At 42.1% G+C, this 25,009-nt stretch overlaps 1 protein-coding gene across 4 annotated transcripts in view; it reads left to right on the top strand.

Moving 5' to 3' along the window:
- LOC147899186 (5'-3' exoribonuclease 4-like) overlaps positions 1 to 18,680 on the top strand; it is a 119,844-nt gene extending 101,164 nt beyond the window's left edge. The window contains exons 19-22 of one of the 4 annotated variants that reach the window (XR_015541414.1): positions 17,017 to 17,121; positions 17,262 to 17,337; positions 17,403 to 17,508; positions 17,594 to 17,729. Coding sequence is in view for 2 of the 4 variants with exons in the window: in XM_087378074.1 (XP_087234200.1) it covers positions 17,017 to 17,121; positions 17,262 to 17,337; positions 17,435 to 17,508; positions 17,594 to 18,320 (982 nt within the window). In the remaining 2 variants the exon portion in view is untranslated. Of the gene's footprint in view, positions 1 to 16,969; positions 17,122 to 17,261; positions 17,338 to 17,402; positions 17,509 to 17,593 lie in introns of those variants that run through there. The other 3 variants (XR_015541415.1, XM_087378074.1, XM_087378075.1) reach the window with 3 other exon arrangements.
- Positions 18,681 to 25,009: the final 6,329 nt, after the last annotated feature.

A 25,009-nucleotide genomic window follows, 5' to 3' on the forward strand; every position in this document is an offset into this window, starting at 1 on the left:
ATTGGGGGCAATTCTTACTTTGCTACCTCTATGGAGGATTTCACCAAGCACACTTGGGTTTACCCATTGAAATCCAAGCCAAATGCTGCCTACTTTAAGCAATTTCTTGCCATGGTTGAGCACACACAAGCTTCTCACACTCCGCATTGACCAGGGGTGAGTGCATGTCTTGTCAATTTGCTGATTTTAAGCATTTCGTTGCATCATACATCAGTCTACTGTGCCATACACACCACAAATAAATGGTGTTGCAGAACCCAAGAAAAGGACAGTGTTGGAGATAGCATGGTGTAAGATGAAGGGTAAATCTTTGCCCAACAAATTCGGGTCGGAGGCCGTCATGTGTGCCAATTGTGTCTTAAACAGGCCACCAACTAGCGCATTGAAGACTATCACACCCTATGAGGCATGGACAGGTTGTAAGCCGGTTATCTCACATGTCCAAAAATAGCCTATTATTGCTTATGACGTCTTTGATGCATTGTTCCCTTTGTCCAAGTCTGCATCAGATTTTGATGAGCCCACAGAAGCTTCAACTCAGCCACAACAGGTGCTTAGAGCCACATTTAGGATCTGAGCTACCACGGATCAAATTGTGACTGAAGAGGGTGTAATCCATCTTCTGGTGGTTCTAGTGATTCCCTATAGGCCATGGCATGTGCCTTGTAGGCATAAATATAGGCACTTATAGTTTTAGTGCCTTTTAGGCCACATAGGACACTTAGTCCTAGGTCTAGGTACAAGTACTTTGTACTCTTTTTTTTTTTTCTTTACAACTCTAGTTGACGTGACGGCCTAGACTCTATCGACTCTTTGCACCTTGCTCTCTCTCTTTTGCCTATCAATCCTACAAAGGTATCAGAGCTAGGCTTGATTCGTCTTCCTGCCCCTGGACTCTCTTTTGCTCCCTTCACCCCCTTCCGTACAGTCTGTATGACTGTACGGACGACTGCATACAGGTCCGTACTGCGTCGTACATCTTTCGTACAAGCGTACGGAAGGTCTTGTACTTGTCACATCGTACCTGCACGTGGGAGCGTACCTACTCCATACAATTGTCGTACAGTTTTGTACTTCAACCACCGTACAGATCCGTACTACAGGGCTCCGTACTGCTCTCCGTACCCGCATTTCGTACAGTCACCGTACCTATTATGTACTGTGCTTTCGTACAGCCGTACACCGTACCAGAGCCGTACAGTAAAGTACATGCATCCGTACATTGCACGTACTTGTTCCATACATTGTAGTCCGTACTTACATTGTACTTTGTACCTGCACCGTACCTACGTTGTACGTTGTACCTACATTGTACTTGCTCCGAGATTTGGTGCACTTTTGCAGACAATTGGTGGACAGCAGTCCTAATTTTGCAGTTGTAAGTCTTGAGGCTATTTTCTACAATTTCTTGTTTGTTTGCAGTACATTGGATCAGATTGCAGGACATTGAGTCACTTTTGCAGGACATTGAGTCACTTCTGCAGGACATTAGTTCAGATTACATTACATTGGCTTACATTTGCAAAAATTTCAGCAAAATTTGGCCTCTATTTGGCCAAATTTGCCCTCATTAAATTTGGGGCTTTCGTGAGATTTGCTGTTTTTGCAGTGAACATTGCTTGCCACAGTCACATTTGGGTCAGATCTGCATTTGCCCTTTGATTTGGGTTGGAAATTTGCAGATATCTGCTGTCATTGGACAGCCAGCTCTTTGCAGTGATAGCCTTGAGGCTTTTGGGTTTTCAAGTCTTTTTCAGGGTATCACATTTGCAATGGCTGGAACCAATCAAGATTTATTTGGCATTCTTCGTGAATATGATAAGTTGGATGGCACCAACTATCCGATGTGGTCTTATCTTATGAAACATATTCTTGTTGCAAAGCATTTGTGGAATATTGTTTCTGGGGAGGCCAGCCAATGCTATAGTGGTTGCCTCTACTGCTGGTCCCTTTGCAGGGGGTACTCCTCCTGATGCCTCATCTTCTAGCACTCCTGTTGCTGCTCTTCCAACCCAGAAACAGTCAAGATGGGATGCAAGAGATGCAAATGCACATTCATGTATTGCTTTATCATGCAAGAGAATCATTATTCCACACATCCGGTCTCGCAGGACAGCAAAGAATGCTTGGGACAAATTGGCTTCTCTTTATCAGATTCGCAATGAGGCACGTGTTGCATATTTAAGAAGACAATTACAGGAAGTCAATATGAATGAAGGTGACTGTATGGATGAATGCCTCACATGCTATTGAATCCCATGAGCCAGCAGATGCTTCACATGCACATGCTCTTTAGGATGATTGGGCATGGGCTGTCCATTGCTCATTTGATCCCTCCAAAGCTGATGCACTCTTTACTGCTAATGACGCTCAGTCTTGGTATTTTGATAATGGTGCCTCCAAGCACGTCACATCTTGCAGACAGTTGTTTCATTCTTTAGCAGATGCACCTCCAGGGGGGACTGTCACATGTGCTAATAATGCTTCCTATAGTGTAAAAGGAATCGGAGATGTGCAGCTCACATCCATATCAAGCCATCCTGTCACTTTGACTAATGTTCTTTTTGGGCCTCGAATTGAAGTCAACATGATTTCAATTTCAGCAATTGCCACCTCAGGTTTCAGAGTGATTTTTGATGGCTACAGATGCCTAGTTTATGATCTTCGTGATGACAATGCCATAGTTCTCACTAGTACTTTGCAAAAGGGGCTTTATCACCTTGATCATCACTCAACTGCACTTTCTATTGAAGCATTTGCTATTTCAGATTCACAGCTTGCTGAAACTCATCTTTGGCATGAAAGAATGGGTCATCTCAATTATAGAGCTCTTGCAAAGCTACACTCACAGCAGATGGCAAATGATGTACCTCAAACTCACGTAGTTTCCAAACATGTGTGGGAGGGTTGTCTTTTGGGTAAGATGCATCGGTTTTCTTGTCAAAAGAATTGTCCAAAACTCTCACAAAGGAAATTGCAGCTAGTACACAATGATGTATGTGGCCGAATGAGGACAAATGCCATTGGGGGGTACAAATATTTTATGACTCTCATTGATGATTTCACAAGATATTGCTGGGTATATCCTTTAAAAGCCCAATGTGAAGTTTTCTCATGCTTTCAGAGGTGGCTGAATATGGTTGAGAATGAATTAGGATGCAAGCTTGTCACCGTCAACACAGATAGGGGGGGAGAGTATATGTCAAAGGAGTTTGATGCATTTTTGTCTTCGCGTGAATATGGTTGAGAATGAATTAGGATGCAAGCTTGTCAGCCTTAACACAGATAGGGGGGGAGAGTATATGTCAAAGGAGTTTGATGCATTTTTATCTTCGCGGGCACATTCACTCATGCACTACTCCTTACACTCCTCAACAGAATCCTGTTTCCGAAAGGAAAACTAGGTCCGCAATGGAGATGGCCAGATGCATGCTTGAGGCCAAGTCTTTGCCCAATAAATTTTGGCTTGGTGGAGTGATGTGTGCCAACTATGTGCTGAATAGATCACCTACAAGGGCATTGAAGACTGTTACACCTTATGAAGCATGGAAAGGCAGGAAGCCTTCACTTTCACACATGAGAGTTTTTGGGTCTCTTGCATATGTTCATGTACCATCTCAACTGAGACATAAGCTTGATGACAAGGCAATCAAATGCATATTTATTGGTTACAGCCAGTAGAGTAGAGGGTATCGGTTATACCAACCAAATACTGGGAAGATTATTGTCAGTAGAGATGTAATCTTTGCTGAACATTGAGCTTCTCCTCTTGTGGACTGCAAAGCTAAGCAAGAAGTTGACATGTTTGATGCCTTTGACTCTTGGTTACCTCTGCCTTCATTAGAGGAAGACTTTGACCAGCAACATGAGCCTCCTGCAGGCCCTTCAACAAGCAATGATCAGCCAGTACCCCATGCTGATTTGCAGGTTTCTCTTCCAGCACAAAATGATCCCACTATTCATGATGCAGTGATTGAAGAAAGAGCTGTCAATAGACACCAAAGGCAAGTTCCCAGATGGCTTCTTGATACATTGAGGGACAGCAAACAAGATCAGCCTTTTGCTGCCCGGACAAGATTAGGGAATAGACAGATGCATGGTCACTTTCTTGTGTTTGCACTCGTTGCTAGAGCTTGCAACGGAGAGCCTTTGTGCCATAAAGATGCTTTTGTTAGCAAAGAGTGGATGATGCAATGAGAGCTGAGTTGCAATCCATTGCCAAAAAATGACACATGGGAATTAGTAGATCTTTCTCCCGGCAAGCATGCCATTGGTACCCGGTGGGTCTACAAATTAAAAAGGAAATCTGATGGCAGTATACTTGTTGCAGGGTATGCCCAACAACACGGCATTGACTTTGAGGAGACATTTGCTCCCACATTCAGGATTACTACCATTAGATGTGTCATTGCCATTGCAGCCCATCACCATTGGCAAGTGCACCAACGTGACATCAAGACTGCTTTTCTTCATGGGGATCTGCAAGAAGAAGTGTATGTCACACAACCTCCTGGCTTTGAGGTTGTTAATTCGGAAAATAAGGTATGCCGGCTTAGGAAAGCCCTTTATGGTTTGAAGCAGGCACCCAGGGCATGGTATGCCAAAATTCATGCACACTTACTATCCCTTGGTTTTCAGAATAGTCCCACGGAGCCCACTCTTTATGTTCATGGGAATGGATCTGATTTTTTAGTCCTGATTTTATATGTGGATGATATGCTCATCACGGGCCCAGATACTCAGCATATTGCAGCTTTCAAGGCTGATTTACATTAGGTTTTTGAAATGTCAGACATGGGACAGCTCCACTATTATTTGGGCATTCAGTTTACTCGTGTTGAGGGGGGTATCATGATGTCAGAGTCCAAGTATATTGGATAGCTCCTTGATCGTTTTCAGTTCGAGGATTGCAAGCCAATCTCTACTCCAGTGGACACTGGCTTCAAATTTTCAGCTAATGATGGGAGCCCACCATGTGATATCACTCTTTATCAACAGGTTTTTGGTTGCCTTATTTATTTATGGGTTTCGTCTCTGTATAGATTAGAGAGCATTGAATAATATCATTGTTAAGCACAGGTATCCGATGGCTCGGATTGATGATTTGCTAGATGCATTACATGGAGCCGTGATTTTCAGCAAGATAGATCTTAAGTGTGGCTACCATCAGATCCGGACTAGAGCCGAGGATGTGCATAAAACCGCTTTCAGAAGCAGGTTTGGTCATTATGAGTTTTTGGTAATGCCCTTCGGGCTTACCAATGCTCCAGCGACCTTCGTCATGCTTATGAACGATTTACTACGTCCGTATATCGGAAAGTTCGTAGTACATTTTATTGACGATATCCTGATATTCAGTAAAAGTATTACTGAGCATCGTGAACACTTAAGAGTAGTGTTCAGTACTTTGAGGAAAGCCAGTCTTTATGTAAATAAAAAGAAAACTATACTGTATATGGTTAGGCTTGAATATTTAGGGTTCATAATTACTCCACAGGGGGTAGAAATGGATCCGAAGAAAGTGGCTGCGATACTGACTTGGCCAATCCCTCAGAGTCTGATCGCGTTGCGATCTGCGATCATTCTTGGGATTTGTCCAGTTTTATAGAAGGCATATCAAAGGATATTCCGGAATAGTATCGCCATTGACTGATCTGACCTCAGATAAAGTACCTTTTAGTTGGGGACAGAATCAACAAGAAAGTTTTAACACCATAAAACAAGCTGTGGTCACAGGACCGGTGTTAAAAATAGTTGATCCCCAGAAACCGTTGTTCCTAGAAACCGATGCAAGTGGCATTGCGGTAGGAGCAGTTCTCCTTCAAGAGGGAAGGCCAGTAGCCTTTGAAAGCAAGAAGCTTTCTCCCTCTCAAAGGAATTGGCCAACTCATGAATTGGAGTTGTATGCTGTTATCCATGCTTTGAAAACATGGAGGCATTATTTGTATGGCTCAGAGTTTTATGTGGATGTGGATCATGATACTCTGAAACATTTTTGTAAATAGCCTGACTTGAGGGGCCGCCAAGCTAGGTGGGCAGAGCTCATGCAGGAGTTTAATTTAACGATTCGGTACCGAAGAGGAAAAGACAATAAGGTTGCTGATGCGTTGTCTCACATTATGCACAACCTGAGTTTCACGGTATTAGAGAGTGCTCTAATGACTGAGATTAGAGAAACTCAAAAAGTGGACGAGTTTGTCCAGAGCTTATGGCCTAAAGCTCATGTGTTAAAACCCGGGGAAAATGAAAATGATGACGTGGCATCCAGAAAAGGCCAAACTTATGCAAGATATACCATAAGGGATGGTATGCTAGTTAGAAATGGCAAGGTTGTAGTACCTAGTCAGAATGATCTCAGGCAGAGAGTCATTCGACAATGCCATGATAGCCCGTGTGCGGGACATCCAGGAGTCGAGAAGACATATGATCTCGTGAAGCGAGATTTCTTTTGGCCAAAGATGAAAAAGCATATTCATGAATATGTGACACGGTGTTTCTCGTGTCAGGTAAGTAAGGCCGAGCGGGTGAAGCCACCCGGACTTTTACAGCCCTTGGAAATACCACTAAGTAAGTGGGAGAGCATTTCCATGGACTTTATTGTAGGGCTACCTACGACACAAGGAGGGTATGATTCTATCCTTGTGGTGGTTGATCGTCTAACCAAGATGGCTCACTTCATTCCGAGTAGAGAGTCTGTTAGTGCCCCGTAAGTGGCGGATTTGTTTATTAGACATATATTTCGTCTGCATGGATTGCCTAGATCCATAGTGTCAGATTTACTGGTCATTTTTGGACAGCGGTATTTGAGACACTAAGGACTGAGTTGGGAATGAGTAGTGGGGATCATCCTGAGATGGATGGTCAGACGGAGAGAGTCAACCAGATTTTAGAGGATATGCTGAGGGCATATGTGTCATTGAGGCAACAAACGTGGGACAAGTGGTTGCCATTGTTGGAGTTTGCCTACAATGATAGAAAACATTCCTCTACCGGCTTCAGTCCGTTTGAGCTGAACTATGGTTATAGACCAGCAAATCCAACTATAGTTGGAGTACCTCAGAGAGTGCCTAGTGTGGAAGGGAGAGTGTGAGAGCACACACACACACACACAAGCAGGATAAGCAACAAGAAGTGTGGGGATAAAAGGTATGTGTGTACCTCCCCTAGCACACAGTGAAGCTTTTATATGAAAGGATAAGGTTACAACACTAAGTACGGTGTACTTAGTGTACTTAACAAATAAAGTACTAAGTGTACTTAACTGTACTTGGGTGGCCATAGAGCCTTTACCCCAACAACCTCCCACTTAAAGGCAATATGCCTTCAAGTAAAAATAAATGAGGCTCAACCTATATCCATCAATTGTCGGCAATGTGCAAACCGCTCTGCAGGCAAGCCTTTTGTCAACAGATCTGCTGGATTATCATCTGTGTGAATCTTGACAAGCTGAATCAGCTTATCATCTATCACTTCCCTGATGAAGTGATACTTCACATCAATGTGCTTTGTCTTTGCATGAAAGACAGGATTGTGTGCCAACTGAATAGCACTCTGACTGTCACAATGCAACAATGGAATATCACCTGTAATGCCCAAATCTCCCACTAGCCGAGATAACCATAAGGCCTCTTTGCATGCCTCTGTGGCTGCAATATATTCAGCTTCCGTAGTAGACAAGGCTATGCACTGTTGCATCCTTGACATCCATGACACTGCACCTCCAGTGAATGTATAAACATAACCGGTAGTAGATTTCCGGTTATCGGGATGACCAGCAAAATCTGAATCCACATAACCATGCACCTTTGCATCTCGCTTACCAAAGCATATGCACAACTCCTGTGTGCCCTTCAGGTATCTCATGATACCTTTCACTGCATTCCAATGCTTCTTGCCTGGATTTGCCATATACCTGCTAACCACTCCCACTGCAAACGCAATATCAGGTCTGGTAGCAACCATGGCATACATGAGACTGCCACAAGCTGAAGCATACGGAATCTTGGCCATTTCAGCCCTATCAGCATCTGAGTGTGGGCTGTCCATTGCACTGAGTTTCACATACGGAGGCAATGGAGAACTAAGGGTTTTCCCCCCTTCCATATGAAACCTGTGCAATACTTTGCCAATATATTCGGTCTGAGACAGATACAACAAACGCTGTCCCCTGTCTCTCCGTATCCGCATTCCCAGTATGTGATTTGCATCACCAAGGTCCTTCATATCAAAGGCCTCATGCAGTCTTTTCTTAAGGTCATCAAGCTCCTTACGAGCTGTACCAGCAATAAGCATGTCATCCACATATAAAATGAGAATGATTAAGCTGCCATTTGCAGCCCTTTTGGTATATAAGCAGTGATCGTCATCACTTCTCCTGAAACCTTGGGACTTCATGAAAGTATCAAATTTCTTATACCATTCCCTTGGTGCCTGTTTCAGCCCGTAAAGGCTCTTTTTAAGCTTGCATACAAGTGACTCCTTGCCCTTGACTGCAAATCCTTCTGGCTGCTGCATGTAGATCTCCTCATGAAGATCACCGTGAAGAAAGGCTGTCTTCACATCCATTTGGCATAATTCCAAATTCTCACATGCAACCAAATCAAGTACAATCCTGAGTGTGGTCATCTTAACCACTGGAGAAAAGATCTCATCAAAATCAACACCATACTCCTGCTTAAAGCCCTTGGCAACCAACCTGGCTTTATACCTTGGCTTAGCTCCAAGTGTGACTTTCAATCTATACACCCACTTGCATGGCAGTACCTTCATGCCCTACCTTCATGCCCTTAGGCAACTGCACCAATTCCCAAGTACCATTTTTATGGAGACTGTCCATTTCAGACTTCATGGCTAGTTCCCATAGCCTTTTATCATGCATTTGCACGGCTTCCTTGTAACAGGAAGGTTCTCCACAATCTGTAAGCATAATAAAATCTGCTCCTGGAACAAATCTGTCTGGCGGTTTCATTTGTCTAGTGGACCTTCTGACCCATTGGTCTTGCTGTCCAACTTGCTGCTCACCTAAAACAGGTTGCTGTTCTAGTAGATCAGGCTGCAGAATTATGCTTGGGAGGTCTTCCAAAGGTGGCATGTCCCGTAGTACATCTTCCGCCACTGCGGGCTGTCCATTTGGACCTGCTGCAGCATCATGCATTGGCTGATTACGCTGCTGTTGTGGCTGATTTGCAGCCTGCCTGAACTGTACAGGATGTCCCGAGTCATCAATGTCAACCTTTGAAGCATCAGAAGGCTTATCTGCTGCCTTAAACATACATGACTCATCAAATAAGACATCATTACTGCGTATTAGCTTCTTATTCACAGGATCCCATAGGCGGTAACCCATCTCACCACTGTCACCATATCCAAGAAAAATGCATTTAAGAGACTTAGGATCAAGCTTGCTGCGATTTTCTCTGCGTATATGCACGTACGCAGTGCAGCCAAAGACCCTCAAGTGCTTATAGGAAGGAGGTTTTCCTGTCCAAAGCTCCTCTGGCACTCTGCCATCTAGTCTTTTATTTGGTGACCTATTGATCAAGTGTACTGCTGTTTTTACAGCTTCAGCCCAAAATCCATGAGGTAAAGCAGCATGTGACATCATAGAGCGAGACTTTTCCTGTATGGTTCTATTCATACGCTCTGCAGTGCCATTTTGCGCTGGACTGTAGGGAGCAGTGAGTTCTCTTTTAATACCTCTAGCATCACAAAATGCATTGAATGCATTAGACATATACTCCCCACCGTTATCTGACCGCAAAGCCTTTAGTGTTTTGCCTGTTTGGTTCTCAACCATAGCAAGCCATTTCTGGAACACTGGAAAGACATCACTCTTCAATCGAAGAGGATACAACCACACCTTCCTTGTGGAATCATCTATAAATGTGACAAAGTACCGTGCACCTCCAAGTGAAGGACTAGGCATCTCACACACATCTGTATGCACAAGCTCAAGTTGAGCATCTTTATGTCCTAATCTCCTTTTATGAGGACACTGTAACTGTCTACCATATATGCAGTGCTCACAAAACTTTAAATCAGAAAATTTAAGAGACGGTAAGTAGCCAAGGCGAGCCAATTGCTCCATTCCACTTATGCTCATATGTCCCATCCGGCTATGCCACATAGAAATATTCGGCAGCTCGGTGGCATGAATATCAGCATGATTACATACTTTAGCATGAAGAGTATACATTGTGTCAACCTTAGAGCCTCTGGCAACAACCAAGGCACCTTTGGTGACCTTCCAGAAACCATGACCAAAGCTGGTCACAAAACCTTCATCATCCAACATGCTAGTAGAAATCAGATTTTTCTTGACTTCGGGTACATGCCTAACATTGTGAAGCATAAGCTGAGTACCATCAGCAAATACAAGCCTGACATCTCCAATACCAACAATACTGCATGCATGATTATCACCTAGAAAAACGACTCCATTACTGCCTGCTGCATTGGAGATACCAACAATACTGCATGCATGATTATCCCCTAGAAAAACGACTCCATTACTGCCTGCTGCATATCTTACAAACAATTCTTTGTAAGGTGTAACATGGAATGAGGCACCTGAGTCAATGATCGAAGAGTGCATGTCTGCAAGATCTCCTGCATGGAGAGAATGAGCATCCAAAGTAGAGAGAAATAGAACCTCTCCCTCACTGTCATAACCGTGTGTAGAATGAAGCTCTTCAATCTTCACACTGCTCTTGCCATTGCTTACTGGTACAATTGCTTTTGCATCTGACGCATCAGTATTTTTGGCTTTGTCTCTCTTATCATTTTTCAGTTTAAAGCACTGCTTTTTAGTATGTCCCTTTTTGCCACAGTAGTAGCACTCAACATCTTTGTTGGAGCGGGACTTGCTCCTCCCTTTTCCCCTTTCCTGAGATTTGCCTCTTTGCTGACTTCTCCCCCTTGCATTTAAGGCATTGTTAGGCTTTATTGCATCTTGAGCTTTCAGCTTCTGCTCTTCTTGCAAAATCAACCCTGTGATATCTGAAAAACTTATGAAAGTGTTTGCATTTGTTACAGCTGTGGTGAATGTATCCCAACTTTCAGGAAGAGAAATCAAGAGTGCCATACCCTTGGTTTCTTCATCCACCACATATTTTTGATTTGCAAGTTGAGTGACAATTGAATTAAACTCATTGAGATGTGCATCCATGGAGGTCCCTTCCTTCATCTTCAGATTGAAGAACTTGCGCAGCCAATATATCTTTGTAGCTACACTCTGCTGCTCATATGTGTCCTGTAGCTTTTTCCACACACCCCAGGCTGTTTTCTCACCATCCACATTCCAAACAACACTCTCATGGAGTGACAATTCAATTATGGACTTTGCTGACAGATCAGCTAGTGCCCAAGCATCATCAGATGTGCCAGTGGGCTTCACACCTTTGTGTATAATAGGAGCATGAAACTGCCTGAGAATTAGAACATTCAGGACCATCTTTTTCCACATTGGGTAGTTAGCAGCACCCTGTAACTTTTTAATATTGAGAAGAGAAGATTCCGAGGATGAAGCCATTACAATCAGCAAGAAATATAACCCACACTTGGGTGCATGACTCCCTGCAAACCAAGTGCACACTTGCACTTGAACTGTGCTCAAAGATCCAATTCCTGCAGCGGAACAAACAGGAACTGCACTTGCACTGTATCTCCCACTTAAACAGAGATTTATCACTGTTTACTGCTTGCTGCAGTTTCCGAACAGCAACTCTGTTTGCATCATTTAATGCACCGTTGTACAACCAGCAAGATTCTGAATTTACAGAAGCATCTGCCCTGCATACACAGTGAAAAACAGCAGTGTACTTTGCACTCTGTACCTCTGTACTGTGACTGAATTCAGTCAAAGCCATTGACACAGGACAGTCCCCGACTGTACCAGAAAGTACAGAATCAGTATTTGACTGTTTGACTGTTCAAAAAATGTCAATTTCAAGCTTCCAGACACTTCTAAAACTGTATACAACAGTTTAGAACAGAAATTGGGCAAAAGCCCCTTGACTGGAGGCAAAAAACTCAGAATTTAGAGTGCATAACTGCTTCACTGACAACTGTTAGGCATTTTCTTGCTTCCCCCAGCACTGATATGCATCCACCTTGCAAAAGCCACAATCTGACTAGCACATTCAGTGCTCAAATCTGCAATGTGGTACTCAACGCATCTTCCACTCCCCGTAGGTCACAAATGCATACGAAATCTGCAAGAATCAAACTCCAATCGGGAGTATAAACGCAATGCGTGCGTGTACAGGCCAATTCTTGGTACTGGCTACAAAAGCCCCTTGATTCTGCAAACAAATGTTGAGGATTTCCTCACATAGTAGGCATAAACGCGTACTGCACTTGCATCTGACCAACTGTGCTCACAATGAGCTCAAAAGGACTGCACCTGTACCTGCAAGTACACGGGTGCGAAAAGGACAAAGCGTACCAGAAAAATGAAGAAAAGAGGGCTGTCGCTGTCGGAGCTTAGAGGCTGCGTGTCGCAGCGTGCTCCTGAAGGATTTCTCGCGCTTCTGCGAGCAAAAGATGGCGGGTGCTGGCGAAGACGAAGACGCCGCTGCTGCTGGCGTCGCTTGTGAGCGACGCTGGCGGCCTGATTGGCTTCGCCTGCTGCTGGGCGACCAGGCGCCGCTCCTGCTGGGGCATCGCCTGTGGGGCGCGCCTGGCTGGGCGACCTGGCGTCGCCTGCTGGGCGACGCTGCTGGCTGCTGGTCGGCGTCGCCTGCTGGGCGACGCTGGCTGGCTGGAGCAGCAGCACGCTGCTGCTGCTGTTTCCTGCTGGGCTGCTCGCTGTTGCTGCTGCTGTTTGGCGGCGAATGCAGCAGTTTTGGCTGCTGCTGTTGCTGCTCCAAGACTTGCTAAGACCCACGTTTGGGCAATGCCGAAGGAAAAAAAAACGAGCTGCAGCTGAGGAAGACGAGTGGGAGGGAGAGAGGTGCTCTAGCTCTGATACCAGTTGTGGAAGGGAGAGTGTGAGAGCACACACACACACACACAAGCAGGATAAGCAACAAGAAGTGTGGGGATAAAAGGTATGTGTGTACCTCCCCTAGCACACAGTGAAGCTTTTATATGAAAGGATAAGGTTACAACACTAAGTACGGTGTACTTAGTGTACTTAACAAATAAAGTACTAAGTGTACTTAACTGTACTTGGGTGGCCATAGAGCCTTTACCCCAACACCTAGTGCCGCGAACTTTGTAGTTCAGATGCGGGAGATGCTAGCACTTGCGAGAGCTAATATCCGCCAGGCTATGGATAGAGCCAAGGTGTATGCGGATGAAAACCGGTCTATAAGAGTATTTAAGGAAGGAGAAAAAGTTTTTCTCAGAGCTCCTTCGCACTCGAAGTCGTTGACTTCAGGAGAGTGTGCTAAGTTATCACCTCGATACTGTGGGCCGTGGTTAGTTCTAAAGAGAATAGGCAGTGTAGCCTATAAATTAGAATTGCCACAGGGGTGTAAGGTGCACCCGGTTTTTCATGTTTCGTGCTTAAAGAAATTTTTACATACAGGTGACTCACTAATCGAAGGTGTGGTTTTGTTTCAGGAGATAGAGGATATTGCAAGGCGCAAACCAACAAGAATCTTGGACCGAGGAACAATGCAAATACGAAATCGAAAGATACCCACGGTGTTGGTTGCATGGCATGGTCAGCCTCTATCCGAAGCTACCTGGGAATCTGTATATTAGTTGCGGAGAGTGTTCCCAGATTTTATCATCGAGGACGCTGATGTCTGAAGAGGGAAGGAATGTTACGCTCTAGCCGAGGTAGCATGACCTCGGAAGAATCAGTCGACATTTCCCTTAAAGGATCTATCTTTGTAATATATTTGTTTGCGCTTCATGTAAATGATCGAGAGGGATTTAATGTCAAGGTCCTAGGTGAGGGCTGATAGCACTAGACTAGGTGGATCTAAGGCCAAGGGCCTAATGCAAAGGTTGTGCCTAGGGGCAAAGAATTCAATGCATCCCAAGAGAGGGGTGAAATATTGCATTAGGAAGGCCCTATATGGATGACATGTGGCATCTAGATCTATCTAGGGAATTGGGGCTTGCTGAGGCTAGAGAGAGAAGAGAAGGAAATGATTCACGTTGATTTTCGAATGAAGATCTCTGTCTGCTTGTCAGCCTCAGCGAGATATGGCTGGGAGGTTCATGGTGCTGCTCCCGTGATCGAAGTAGAGAACTAGGAAAGAGTGTCTTACACTGATCATTTGCTGGAAATATTGATGTCGGAGATAAGCCTGATTAGCATGCAGTAATCTACTGGAAAGAGGTGGCAAATCATCCAGTGGCATACCAAGTTGCAGATTTATCCATAATGGGGCATGATCTGACAAGCCCAATGAAAAATCTATGAGGAGATGAGGGCTAAAATGTGCATATTGTTGTGGGTAAAACAAATACCATATGTCAAGTCTTGCCTAGTATGTAGTAAATGCATTATGATGAAAAGTATATCCAGGCACTGACCCTTGGAGAAGCAGCCATAAATCTTCAGCCTGCATAGAAAGAAGCATGCTATCCCATTTCTGCCTTTCCGATGATAGCATATGAGATCTTGAAGTGGTGTTATCTCGGCAGAGGGGAATTATTAAAATCTCCACAGATAAATGCATTAGATCTCCATGGATATTTACTTAAAGAATCCCATAAAGAAGCCCTCATGGCAGAGGTCTGGGAGGGCATAGACTGATGCAAACTCAAGAATATCACGATTGACATTACATCGTATAACCATCCATCTGCCACTGTTGTCATTGAAGGCTAACTGAGGCTCCAACTCATGTCTAACCATTATGCATACACCTGAGTAGGTAGTGGTACCAGCATAATATATATCATAGCCGCCAAAGTAATCATGATGACCAGCCTTAGAGTGTTGATTATGCTCTTGCAAACAAACAATATATGGCTTCATTTTATGTACATAATTCCAGAAAAGCCTCCACTTTGAGACATTGCAGAGGCTCTGTACATTGTATGTAAAGCACTTGAGTGTTTAATGCATGAAAGAGATATATACAGAAAAGTATATGTATGAAACAAGATATCAGAGAGGCAAAGCCTCTGCCTGCATGGGCTGCATGCCTTCATGATCCATGAAAGATATAGGATTCTCCCCTTCTTCAGAATCACATATGGGGATGCCCTTCTTCAAAACCCCCACCCAATTTTGAAGGACATGAGCTGAAGTGGAAGCCTGTCCTGGTGAGGGAGAAGAAGCATCCCATTGACGAGATTGAAAGGGGCGTTGCTTCAATACAACCACCTTCTTAGGCTGTTGAAAACCATCCCGATCTGTTCCCACAGATTCCTTCATCTTCTCTTTTTCTTTTTCTTTTCCTTTTCCAGCAAGTGATTGCACCTGATTGATTGGTTTGGCATTCTTTGCTCCATTTCTATTTGCTGCCTTAGCTTGCAAATTCTCTTTCTTTTCCCGTGTTTGGGGCGGCAAGGCGTTAGGAGGGGGTTGATGCAGAACCATTGGGCATTCAGAGGCTAGATGCCCAAACTTGTGGCAGGCAAAGCAAGCTCCTGCAAACACACCCCATTTCAATTCAAAATACTTTTTCCCCAATTGCACTCCCTCAACTTCCACTGCAATAGAAAGAGGGGTAGGTGTATCAGTGTGCCAGAGGATGTAGAACCTGTTGCGGTCTCCCATGGGGCGTGGAGGACAAATGACCTGTCCCAAAGAAGCAGCCAGGCGAGGCAATTCTTCATGCATATAATCCGGGAAGTTAACAACCTCAACCCATACAGGACAATGATGTCGTATAAGACTTTGGTAATCCTTATTTGGGGACCAAGGCATAGCATGTACCATCTGCTTCCCGTAGAAGAGGGGAGAGAGCTCAAGTAGCCTCTGTTTGCACAAAGCATCTGATAAGTGCACCTCATAAAAGCCTACACACGCACACGCACACGCACACGCACACACACACACGCACGCGCGTGCATGGCGTGCGTGCACGCAGCCCCATAAGAGAGGGGATGCTATCACAAAATCAGAAAAGGTCATTGTACTACAAATATGGAGTGTTCTATCCCTTTCTCTATATGTATCCTATCGCTGAGAATGTTTCAGATATTTGGAACATTGGCCAATTTGTGCAATACATCCCATTTGACCTTGCAAGAGAAGTGTGATGTGGGAGGACTAGTGTAAAAATTGCGAGGACTTTGTTGACTTTGAATGTAGTCTGACTGCTGTTGAACGCTCTGGTGAAGATTAGACTCTCTTTAGTAAGCTGTAGCAGGGTATTGACACAACCTTGCCAATCTGAGGCGAGGATGTTAGACAAAAGGCTGAAATTTCAGTGTATCCATTTCCGAAAATGTGATCTAATTTGATAATGGACTGTCTTTCCATTTCTTTACCATGCATTTTAAAAATTAAACATGATGTTTTTTTGTCCTTGTTCCTTGTTTTGAGTATTCCCAGGGCTTTGTTGAGCTACCATTGCTTATTTTTTCAATCATCAAGACCCCGTGCTGGCCCCGGCCCCCCCCCGCCCCGCCCCAGGTCCGCTGTCCCCCCAAACCCACCCAACCCGGGGCCCTGGAATGTTCTGACTGCAATTTCAGTGTATCCATCTCTGGAAAATGTGATCTAATTTGACAGTGCATTGTCTTTCCATATTTGCTTACCATGCATTTTAAAAATCAAAGATGATGTTTTTTGTCCTGTTTCCTTGTTTTTAGTATTCCCAGAGCTTCGTTGAGCTACCATTGTTTATCTTTTCAATCATCTTTAAGACCCCCCTGTGTGTCCCCTGTCTCTTGCCCTGCCACTTCCCATGAGAGAGATATTTGCTGCCTGCCTTGATCTTTTCCTGTGTGACTTTCTTGACCACAGTCTCTTCTTTCTTGATCTCAGCGTCTCTTATTTTCTGTTTTAATGCATATTGTTAGGCTTGGTTTGTAATGTTGTCTTTGTGGATAGAGCTCAGAATTTATGATGCTTCTTTTTTCCTTCGGTTCCCACCACAGCGGAGGGATGAATGGATATATTGGACTGGGCGACTGTGATGTCTGGGTGCCAAAATTGTTTTCTCCTGTATCAGCATTGCCCAATGTTACAAACAATCAAGTATTGTAAGTTCTATTCTTTTCTTGAAGGGCCTCTCAGATGTTTGTTTGATCAGATGCACTTCTTGGAAAGGGTTATGTTTATTTTTGCTTGAAACGTTGTCGTTTTGGTTGAAGCGTTCCCCTGTTTGTCTATGACACTTTAGGTCAGTTTCATACCGCTTGCCTGATCCACATAGACACATTCCAAAGCTTCCTGAGGGTGTGATTCTACCTAAACAGGTAATATAGTAATACTTTGCAGAATCTTTCTAGGATGAACTTGCAGTTTATATTTCATTCTGTAGTTCCCAATGAAGTGGTTGCGGGTGTTTTGTAGATTATTACAGAGCAAGATTTGAAAACACAGCCTCTGTGGCATGAAGATGATGGTAGAAGACCAGTACTTGAAAGGTAGCACTGTCTGCTTTTCGGAAAGCAGCCCCTGTGTGTATTCTTTTCGATGTAAGCTTTCAATAATAGCGTTTCTGGACTGCAGGCCACCTGTTCCAGGTTCCATATCTGGTGTTCAACTTAGTGGGGCTGCACATCGGCTTCTGGTTAATAGTTTGCAACAGAAGTCTAACAGTACAGGAAGTGTACTTCAAATTCTTCAGAGGCCGCCCCAAGCAGCTGCTGCTTCCAGCAGTCCCATTGGGGGCATACTTGGTAGGCCTTTACATTTTCAGCATTCTGGCCCTGGTCATTCAGTCTCTTCACCAAGACAACCAGCTGGACCTCCTGGTTATGAGTATGGATTCTCTTCGGCAAGTACTTCAACTCTTTATGGAGCCAATGCAAATGGGATGCCGGTTAGTGTGCCAAATCCTGCTGTGCATGCACAGGCTCCTGGTGCCTATCAAGCTGTATACGCAGCACAAATTCCCCACGCTGCGTATCCTTTGAATGGGTTTCATGCCACGCACTCAACGATGCATCAGAGGTTAACACCCAGTGTACCACAAGGAGGCGGCTTCATGGGGCGAGGAGGTGGCCATGTGCAGCAGGTTGCTAATTTTCAGCCATTATCTAGACCGCAGGCACCACCAAGCCCACATCCTTCTCGGCCTATTGTGTGGGGTGGGAGAGGAGATGGTCGGTTTCATGTGCCTGTTCGTGCACAGCAGCATGTACCTACAAACCCCTTTCCTGCCTCTGAAAATCAAGGGGCTGCGCCACAGGGTAGGGGCAGGGGATTTGGGCCGAGGCATGACTACTATCCTTAATGCCTCGTTTTGTTCAACCATCCTATCACGGTTGTTTTTTAATAAGCAGTATTGAGCTCACTTAAGATGCCTTGATGTTAGCATGCATTGTGGCAGTTCATGTGAATAGAACCTAAATAAGTGTAGAAGCCTAGTTTATTTTAAAGGTTCTCCTGCAATTCCATGCCAGGGAAGGCAAATTGGTTGTCCTTTGTGAAGTTGATCACAACTCTTGGTTATCATACAGATGCAAAAGGGCTGATCCTGTGCATCAAATTGCTACACGACTCTCAACCCTACTATCCCCTGATTCTGTATTGACATATGTTTTTCTGTGATGTCATCAAACGTGACCATTATGTCAATAATTTTATTCCTGTTGATGCTTTGTGTTTTGGGTATTGGTTATTGATTTGATTAATCTTTTCTTTGCACATACAGTTGTAAGCCGGCAATGAGCAAGTAGTGTTGTGGTGAGAATGACTTGGTGCGTGCCACTGTGATGTGAAAGACGTTTTAGCCTTCCTCAGATGTAGGAGTTAGTGGCAGCAGGTTTTAGGAAGCATGCAATAATATAAGAGCTACCACTGATGGCAATTTTGTAATGGTGGTGAATGCATAGTATACAAATGATTTTGTTTTTATTTTGTTCTTTTATTTTGGAATGGGGGCAGTGGAACATCAATATTAGTATGTACCTTTTCTGTTTGTCTATCCTAGCCTCTTGACTGTGTTGTCCTTGACGGTCAGCTTACCGATTTTTCAATTCACCTGCAAAGGGCTGACTGAATGTGTGTGTGTGTGCACGCGTGCGCTTGCAAGGATTGCAAAGATTATTCAGAGGAATATTATTGATTACTTTTTAGGATTCAATATTACCAGAACCTGAGTTACAAAGGATCATCAGAGAGTTGGCCCATGAAGAGGAAATGGTTAGGCTTAATAGTGTTCACACCTATCAAGAAAGGATTGGGAAAGTTTGGTTGTAGAATTGTGTTCAAGAGGATGCAATGACATCAAAAGAAGAGACATAATCAACATACTTGTTTCCTCTTGCCTAAGGTAATCTTTTCTTTTCTGTAGTAGGAGCTTGAAGGCAGGCAGGAAGGTCGATGCATGGTCCATTTCATGTCAGGCATGCCTTTATTAATGTGGAGGTAGAGAGAGTAGTGTAGATTATTGCTGATTATCTACACATAGGAGGATGGGAAAGATGGTTGAGTGAGAGCTCAAGAATGTTCTGTAGACTCCATCAGTTGCCGTTTACTTAGACCTTCTGATGGACTATAGTAGGAGACTCCCTTGGATTTAGTTTTGTGATGATAGAGATCATACAAAGTATGCCACCCTTCAAGAATAACATGACAACCTAAGGATACAATACCTTAGAGATGTGGTCCCTCCCATTGTGTGCTTACATGTTTATCGTCTTAGATCCCTATGAAGAATCAAAGATGCGCTTTGTACATAGTGTCATCGTGGTCTCGGAATGCCATCACTATTTGCTATTGATCAATAACTTCTACATGAAATTGATGGAAAGTCATCACGAGGGTAACCATGTGATTATAGGATTCCAACTATTGGTGGGTCAAATGAGATGTTAAAGTCCACAATAACAAAGCCTTGTGATTGTGGTAGTTTCGTGGAAAATGCAAAATTCAATCCCAAAGTGGTATGTGGTCCCCCATCCTTTGATGGTTGAAATTGGCCTATAATCCACATTTTCACCAAACACTATGATATGTAACATGGGAAACTTGTTTTTAACATTAAAATACTTTTTCCATCATGTCATTAGGGCTTAAGAAAGGAAAATGGGGAAGCTTGTTTTGCAAAGGGTCATAGAAAAACCCCTTATCGGCGACCATTTCAATATTTTTCAACTGTTGCTTGTGCCTCAAATATCCATAGCGTTGGTGACATTTACCTCTTAGCTCGTAATTGATTTTATGCTTTGGAAAACCATAATTTTTCTTTGAGCTTGTAATTGGTTTTATGGTATGTGATTTGTATAGAAAACATTGGTGGAACTACTCGACAAGTTGGTATCAAGAATATATTCTTTCAAGTGTTGCCATGAATATATAGGGTCACATAAGATCTTTCGAGCTTGGGCAACAACAAGAGATTCTTGAACCAAAGCTAGATACATTAATTTTTTCGTTTTGAGTCTCACGTATCGAGATACATTTCAAAGGAACAACATGAGCCGCTTATGGTTGTATTGTCTATGAATTGGACTCAATGGAATGATTCCTAACTTATTGAAATTAGGGATGTCCAAAGGATATGCCTTAGTTACACTTTCTTGCCACACATAAGAAGCATTGTTGAGCTTGTCTATATATTTAGATCTATCTATCCTTATTCGATATTTTTAATTATATGATATTGAAAATATTATATATTTTAGAGAGGAATCTTAATGATTTGTGTAATTTACTTCTTCAATAGGGTTTTATGGTTTTTTTTTTCTCACACCTCATCCATGGCCCTTATGATGCATGGAGCTAAAATTTTAGGTTTTTAGATCAATATTATATCAAATATTATAATTTATAAAATTAAAAAATTAATCCTTTTTTTATAAATATATTATGGTTTATCATTATATTATTATATTTTTAAATTATTGTTCGTATAGTTTGTATAAATTATATTATGTACTTTGTATTATATATATATATATAATGTTTAGATAATGTTGCATGAGATATTTTGCTTTAATATTATCTTTTAGCCAAAAACTATTGTTTTTACGTATTTCATATTAATGATAATATTTTTATAGTTAAGACGTTGCGATCAAGAACATGATACTTCTACTTACAAGGCGATAAATGGCAATCGTCTTGTTACATGTGCCTGTTGCGGTCGAACGAGACATACTTTCACACTGTTTGAAAAAATCATGTGATGATGAACGTAATCAAGCCAACATGGTTGTCAATCGTCGTGAGTTTCTTGATCATGACAATCAATCACGACATGTCTTTGAATCAAGTATCATTTATTTGTGATGGTGCTACTTTTAGGGCCAATACCATGCAAAGCATCATGCTCATCAGAGAGAGACACATATGATATACACATCCCAATCATATTTGAATGCCTTTAAATTCAAAGCTACGATGAGCATGGCCGGAATACATTATGGAATTCCGTAATACATTATGAAATGTTTATAAATTCACAGGTACGATGAAGCTACATTGGCTTGCCTTGCAATCGAGTTGAGATTACCAGGTTTGTTGTTGTTGCAATGGAGCGTGGTGGCGCGTAGTACTGCAGGAGATGAAAAAGTGGCTAAGGCATTATATCCTGGCGAGCATAGTCACTGTGAAGGACGGGTGGTTGGAGGGAAAGGGAGGAGGATGGGAGGCTACGAAGGCTTTTTATCCTCCAACTCAATGTAAAACATTGAGATGGAGGTTACCTTTACTCAAATTTTCAAATTAAAACACTTCCATACTATATATTTCTTTAAGGGCATGTGTAAGGACTTTCATTAGTTCCCAAAATTCTTTTTGTTAATAACTATATGGAGAGCTTGCACAAGGCTTCTATATATATGTGAAGCTCGACTTCAAGCATTTACCTTCAGCTTGATAAGTATCAACATGATGTTTGATAGCAAAATTCAAGCTTGAACTTGATGTCAAAAATCTTAAACTCGATGATAGGGCGTTCACTATATGTAAATCCTTTGTATCTGGTGCATTGAAGGCCTAATTAAAAGTCCCTTATCTGTGAATTTTTCATGAATAAAATGCATCCTTTTTCTATCCAATTTGTGAATAGCCCCTCTAAATAATACCCTTCTATATGTTTAAAAAACGTATGCAAGAAAAAGGGTTAAAAAACCCCTTCTGTTAAACCCACGTCCTACGATTCCATATTTATGAGTGATCCCCTTGAGTAATATTATAAATCTCATCTTGTTGCTACTTGATGACCCCTTGTTGGTCCTTGGTTATCGTAGACTCCTTGACACAACATGTGAGTCTATCCTACTAGCCATAGCTACCCTAGTATGACCATAAAAAATCATTGGGAAGCGGCTTGAGGAGGGCGTGTTAGTGCTTCTATATAGTTCAAGGCTAAGACCAAAGAAGCCCAAACTAAGACTTGGAAGAAAGAAGCCAAACTTAGACCTAGCACGTGAAGAGTTGTAAGACAAGACTTACATGACCAAGATAATCAATGAGCCAAGTTATAGTCACATCATCAACAAGTAGAGCTGTTCCCCATCCATTCAGCTGAAGAATGAGAGGATGTACTCAAGGATACTTTGAGTCAGCTCGTGTTAAGGTAAACTCAATTGATGTCAAGTTTATTGCCACTAAAAGATAATGATATTCTTGCATGATCCCAAAAACCCACATAGATGTGGTTAATAAAAGAGTCATTATCCTCCTCAATCTCCAGTAGCCTTGCAAGTATTTTTTCCACTCTCAACACCATTGCAAATTGTTTGGGTGATATTACCTCTTAGGAGAAACATTTGGAATCTTTAAAAGATTCCACAAAAAGGGGTCCTTTTTGCAAAAAATAGAGAAGTGCTTTATCATGCATAAAGGCAAAATTTTCTAAGTTGAGCAAAAAAAGCAATACTTTTCCAAACAAAAATAATAAAAAAATTCCAAGAAATGACATGATTTTTAGAAGAAACTAAATTCAACATATTTTCACGAATCTCAAATGGAAAGGAAATTGTGCTATTATTGGAAGTTAAGATCATAGAATATATTGCAAACTCAATGACTTTAGCAATAGTACAAATTCAATGAGTTTAGCAATAGGACAAATTCAATGGCTACTTGCATGATGGATTCTAGTATAGATTTGAGAAATTGCAAACCTGTAGATGGAAGCCACTCTTTGCTCTAGTAGAAAACTGCTTATAAAAAAGATACAATACATCCAAATTACAAATTTTTTAAATTAAAAAAGAATGTTGGAAACTTAGATTGTTGAGTTACTTGCAATATTTTAATTTGTATTCGTTTAATCCATTTGCTATAATCTTGAAATCAAGAGTCTCTTTAAGGTGCATTACCACGACATTAGGTGTGCAAGCCAAGATATTTTTTAACAACTCAAGCAAATTGCATATTTGTTAGGGGTTGTAGGAATCTTTCTTAAATTTGTGAAGACAAGGTTTTGGATTTTGGGTTTAAAAGGTATATTTTCTCTTTGAATTCAAGGTTTTGGATACCAAAAGTGAGATAGAGGACGTGAATGGATAGTCTGAGAGAGTAATAGAGTACTAAAGTTCTATCTAATAGCCATGGGTGAAAGAAGGATGCCATGAATTGCAACCTTTGTTTTTAAATTGATAGATAAAGTGGTGTAAGTTATCATCATCAAAGAAGTCACCCAAGTAAATCTTTCCTTTCACTTTTCTGCCAAGATATTGTGAATGAAGATTCACGTCCATTGGAAATTGGTCCAATTTCTTGTATGTTACTTGTTGTCACACCTTGTATCGTGTCTTTAATATTTTGAGGTGTCCTCAATATTTGTGTCCTTAAATACATGTTTCTTTTGAGGGGCAATTTGGACTGCATACTACCATTTGTCATCTAACCAATTTGATAAGAAAACATGTTAGAAGTATGTAGTAGTTTACTGAATAGTTGGACACAAAAGAGTGACATATATTTGTATAGGGCATGTTACTGACAATGTATAGGTAGAACAAATGTAATTTGGTCTACATAGAATTTTGGTTAAGTCAATTGCAAAAGAATGTTGGAGTCTTTTCCCATCGTAATGGCTTGAATTCTTCTATAGAATATCTGAAACCAATTGATACCAAATATGAACACTTTCTTTGGAAAAAGACGTCTTGAATCACATCTACCTTTTTGGCCTAACATAGGTAGGCCTTAGTGAAGATTGTGTTTTAGAGAAAGGGAAAATAGATATTATGTATTTTTGTAAATGCTAATTAGGGGATTGGTCCACGTTTCTACCTAATTAATGTTAGTCGCCTAAGTGCATGGGTTATTCCTATCATTGTGTAAGTTTATTGCCCAATTAATGTGCATGGCACAAAGTTCCATTCTACTCGCGTCGCTCTTTCATGTTTCCGTTGACAATTGGAGCTGCCTTTGTCAGAAACGTATGGACTCACAAGATGCACAGCAAGAGTTCACCATGCGTGTGTAGAATCGCTCTTCAAAAGGATATTCACTATTTTGGACGAGAAGGAATATTATGTTTTCAATGCTAAAGATCTCTTAAGCATGCAAGGATGTAGCAAGGGATGTTCTTCTTGTTTCGTTCGTCTATAAATGCATGCAAGGTGTTCATCTATGAGGTGTGTCAAGTTTTCGTGTTCTTGTTCTTCTACCTTTTAATATGGCTGATTGTGAGGGTATGGGAGATTCGATTAGCAGGTATAAGGAGGATGTAGTGCTACACATGGAGGCTATCTTGTGTCCATGGACACATGAAATAATAACTTTCAAAGCCTGTTTGATTCCCTTTATATTCAACCTTTTGAATTTTGAGTTCTGCTGTATGAACATGATTGCATAGATGGTGAAATGTGTCAGTGGGAAGGCTGTCCTGAGCTAGAGGACGATGCGATGTCCTCAATGAAAGGTACTTTGCTTGCAAAAGTTCATGTACGTCGTTCATAAGGCTTGCAAAGTTGTGTGCTGATGTATGATCATGCATGTTTAGAGGGAGATGTTGCC

Source organism: Dipteris shenzhenensis, chromosome 8 (genome assembly GCF_047967505.1).
Source record: "Dipteris shenzhenensis isolate YYH24624 ecotype China chromosome 8, Dip_SZ_1.0, whole genome shotgun sequence".
Lineage (NCBI taxonomy): Eukaryota > Viridiplantae > Streptophyta > Polypodiopsida > Gleicheniales > Dipteridaceae > Dipteris > Dipteris shenzhenensis.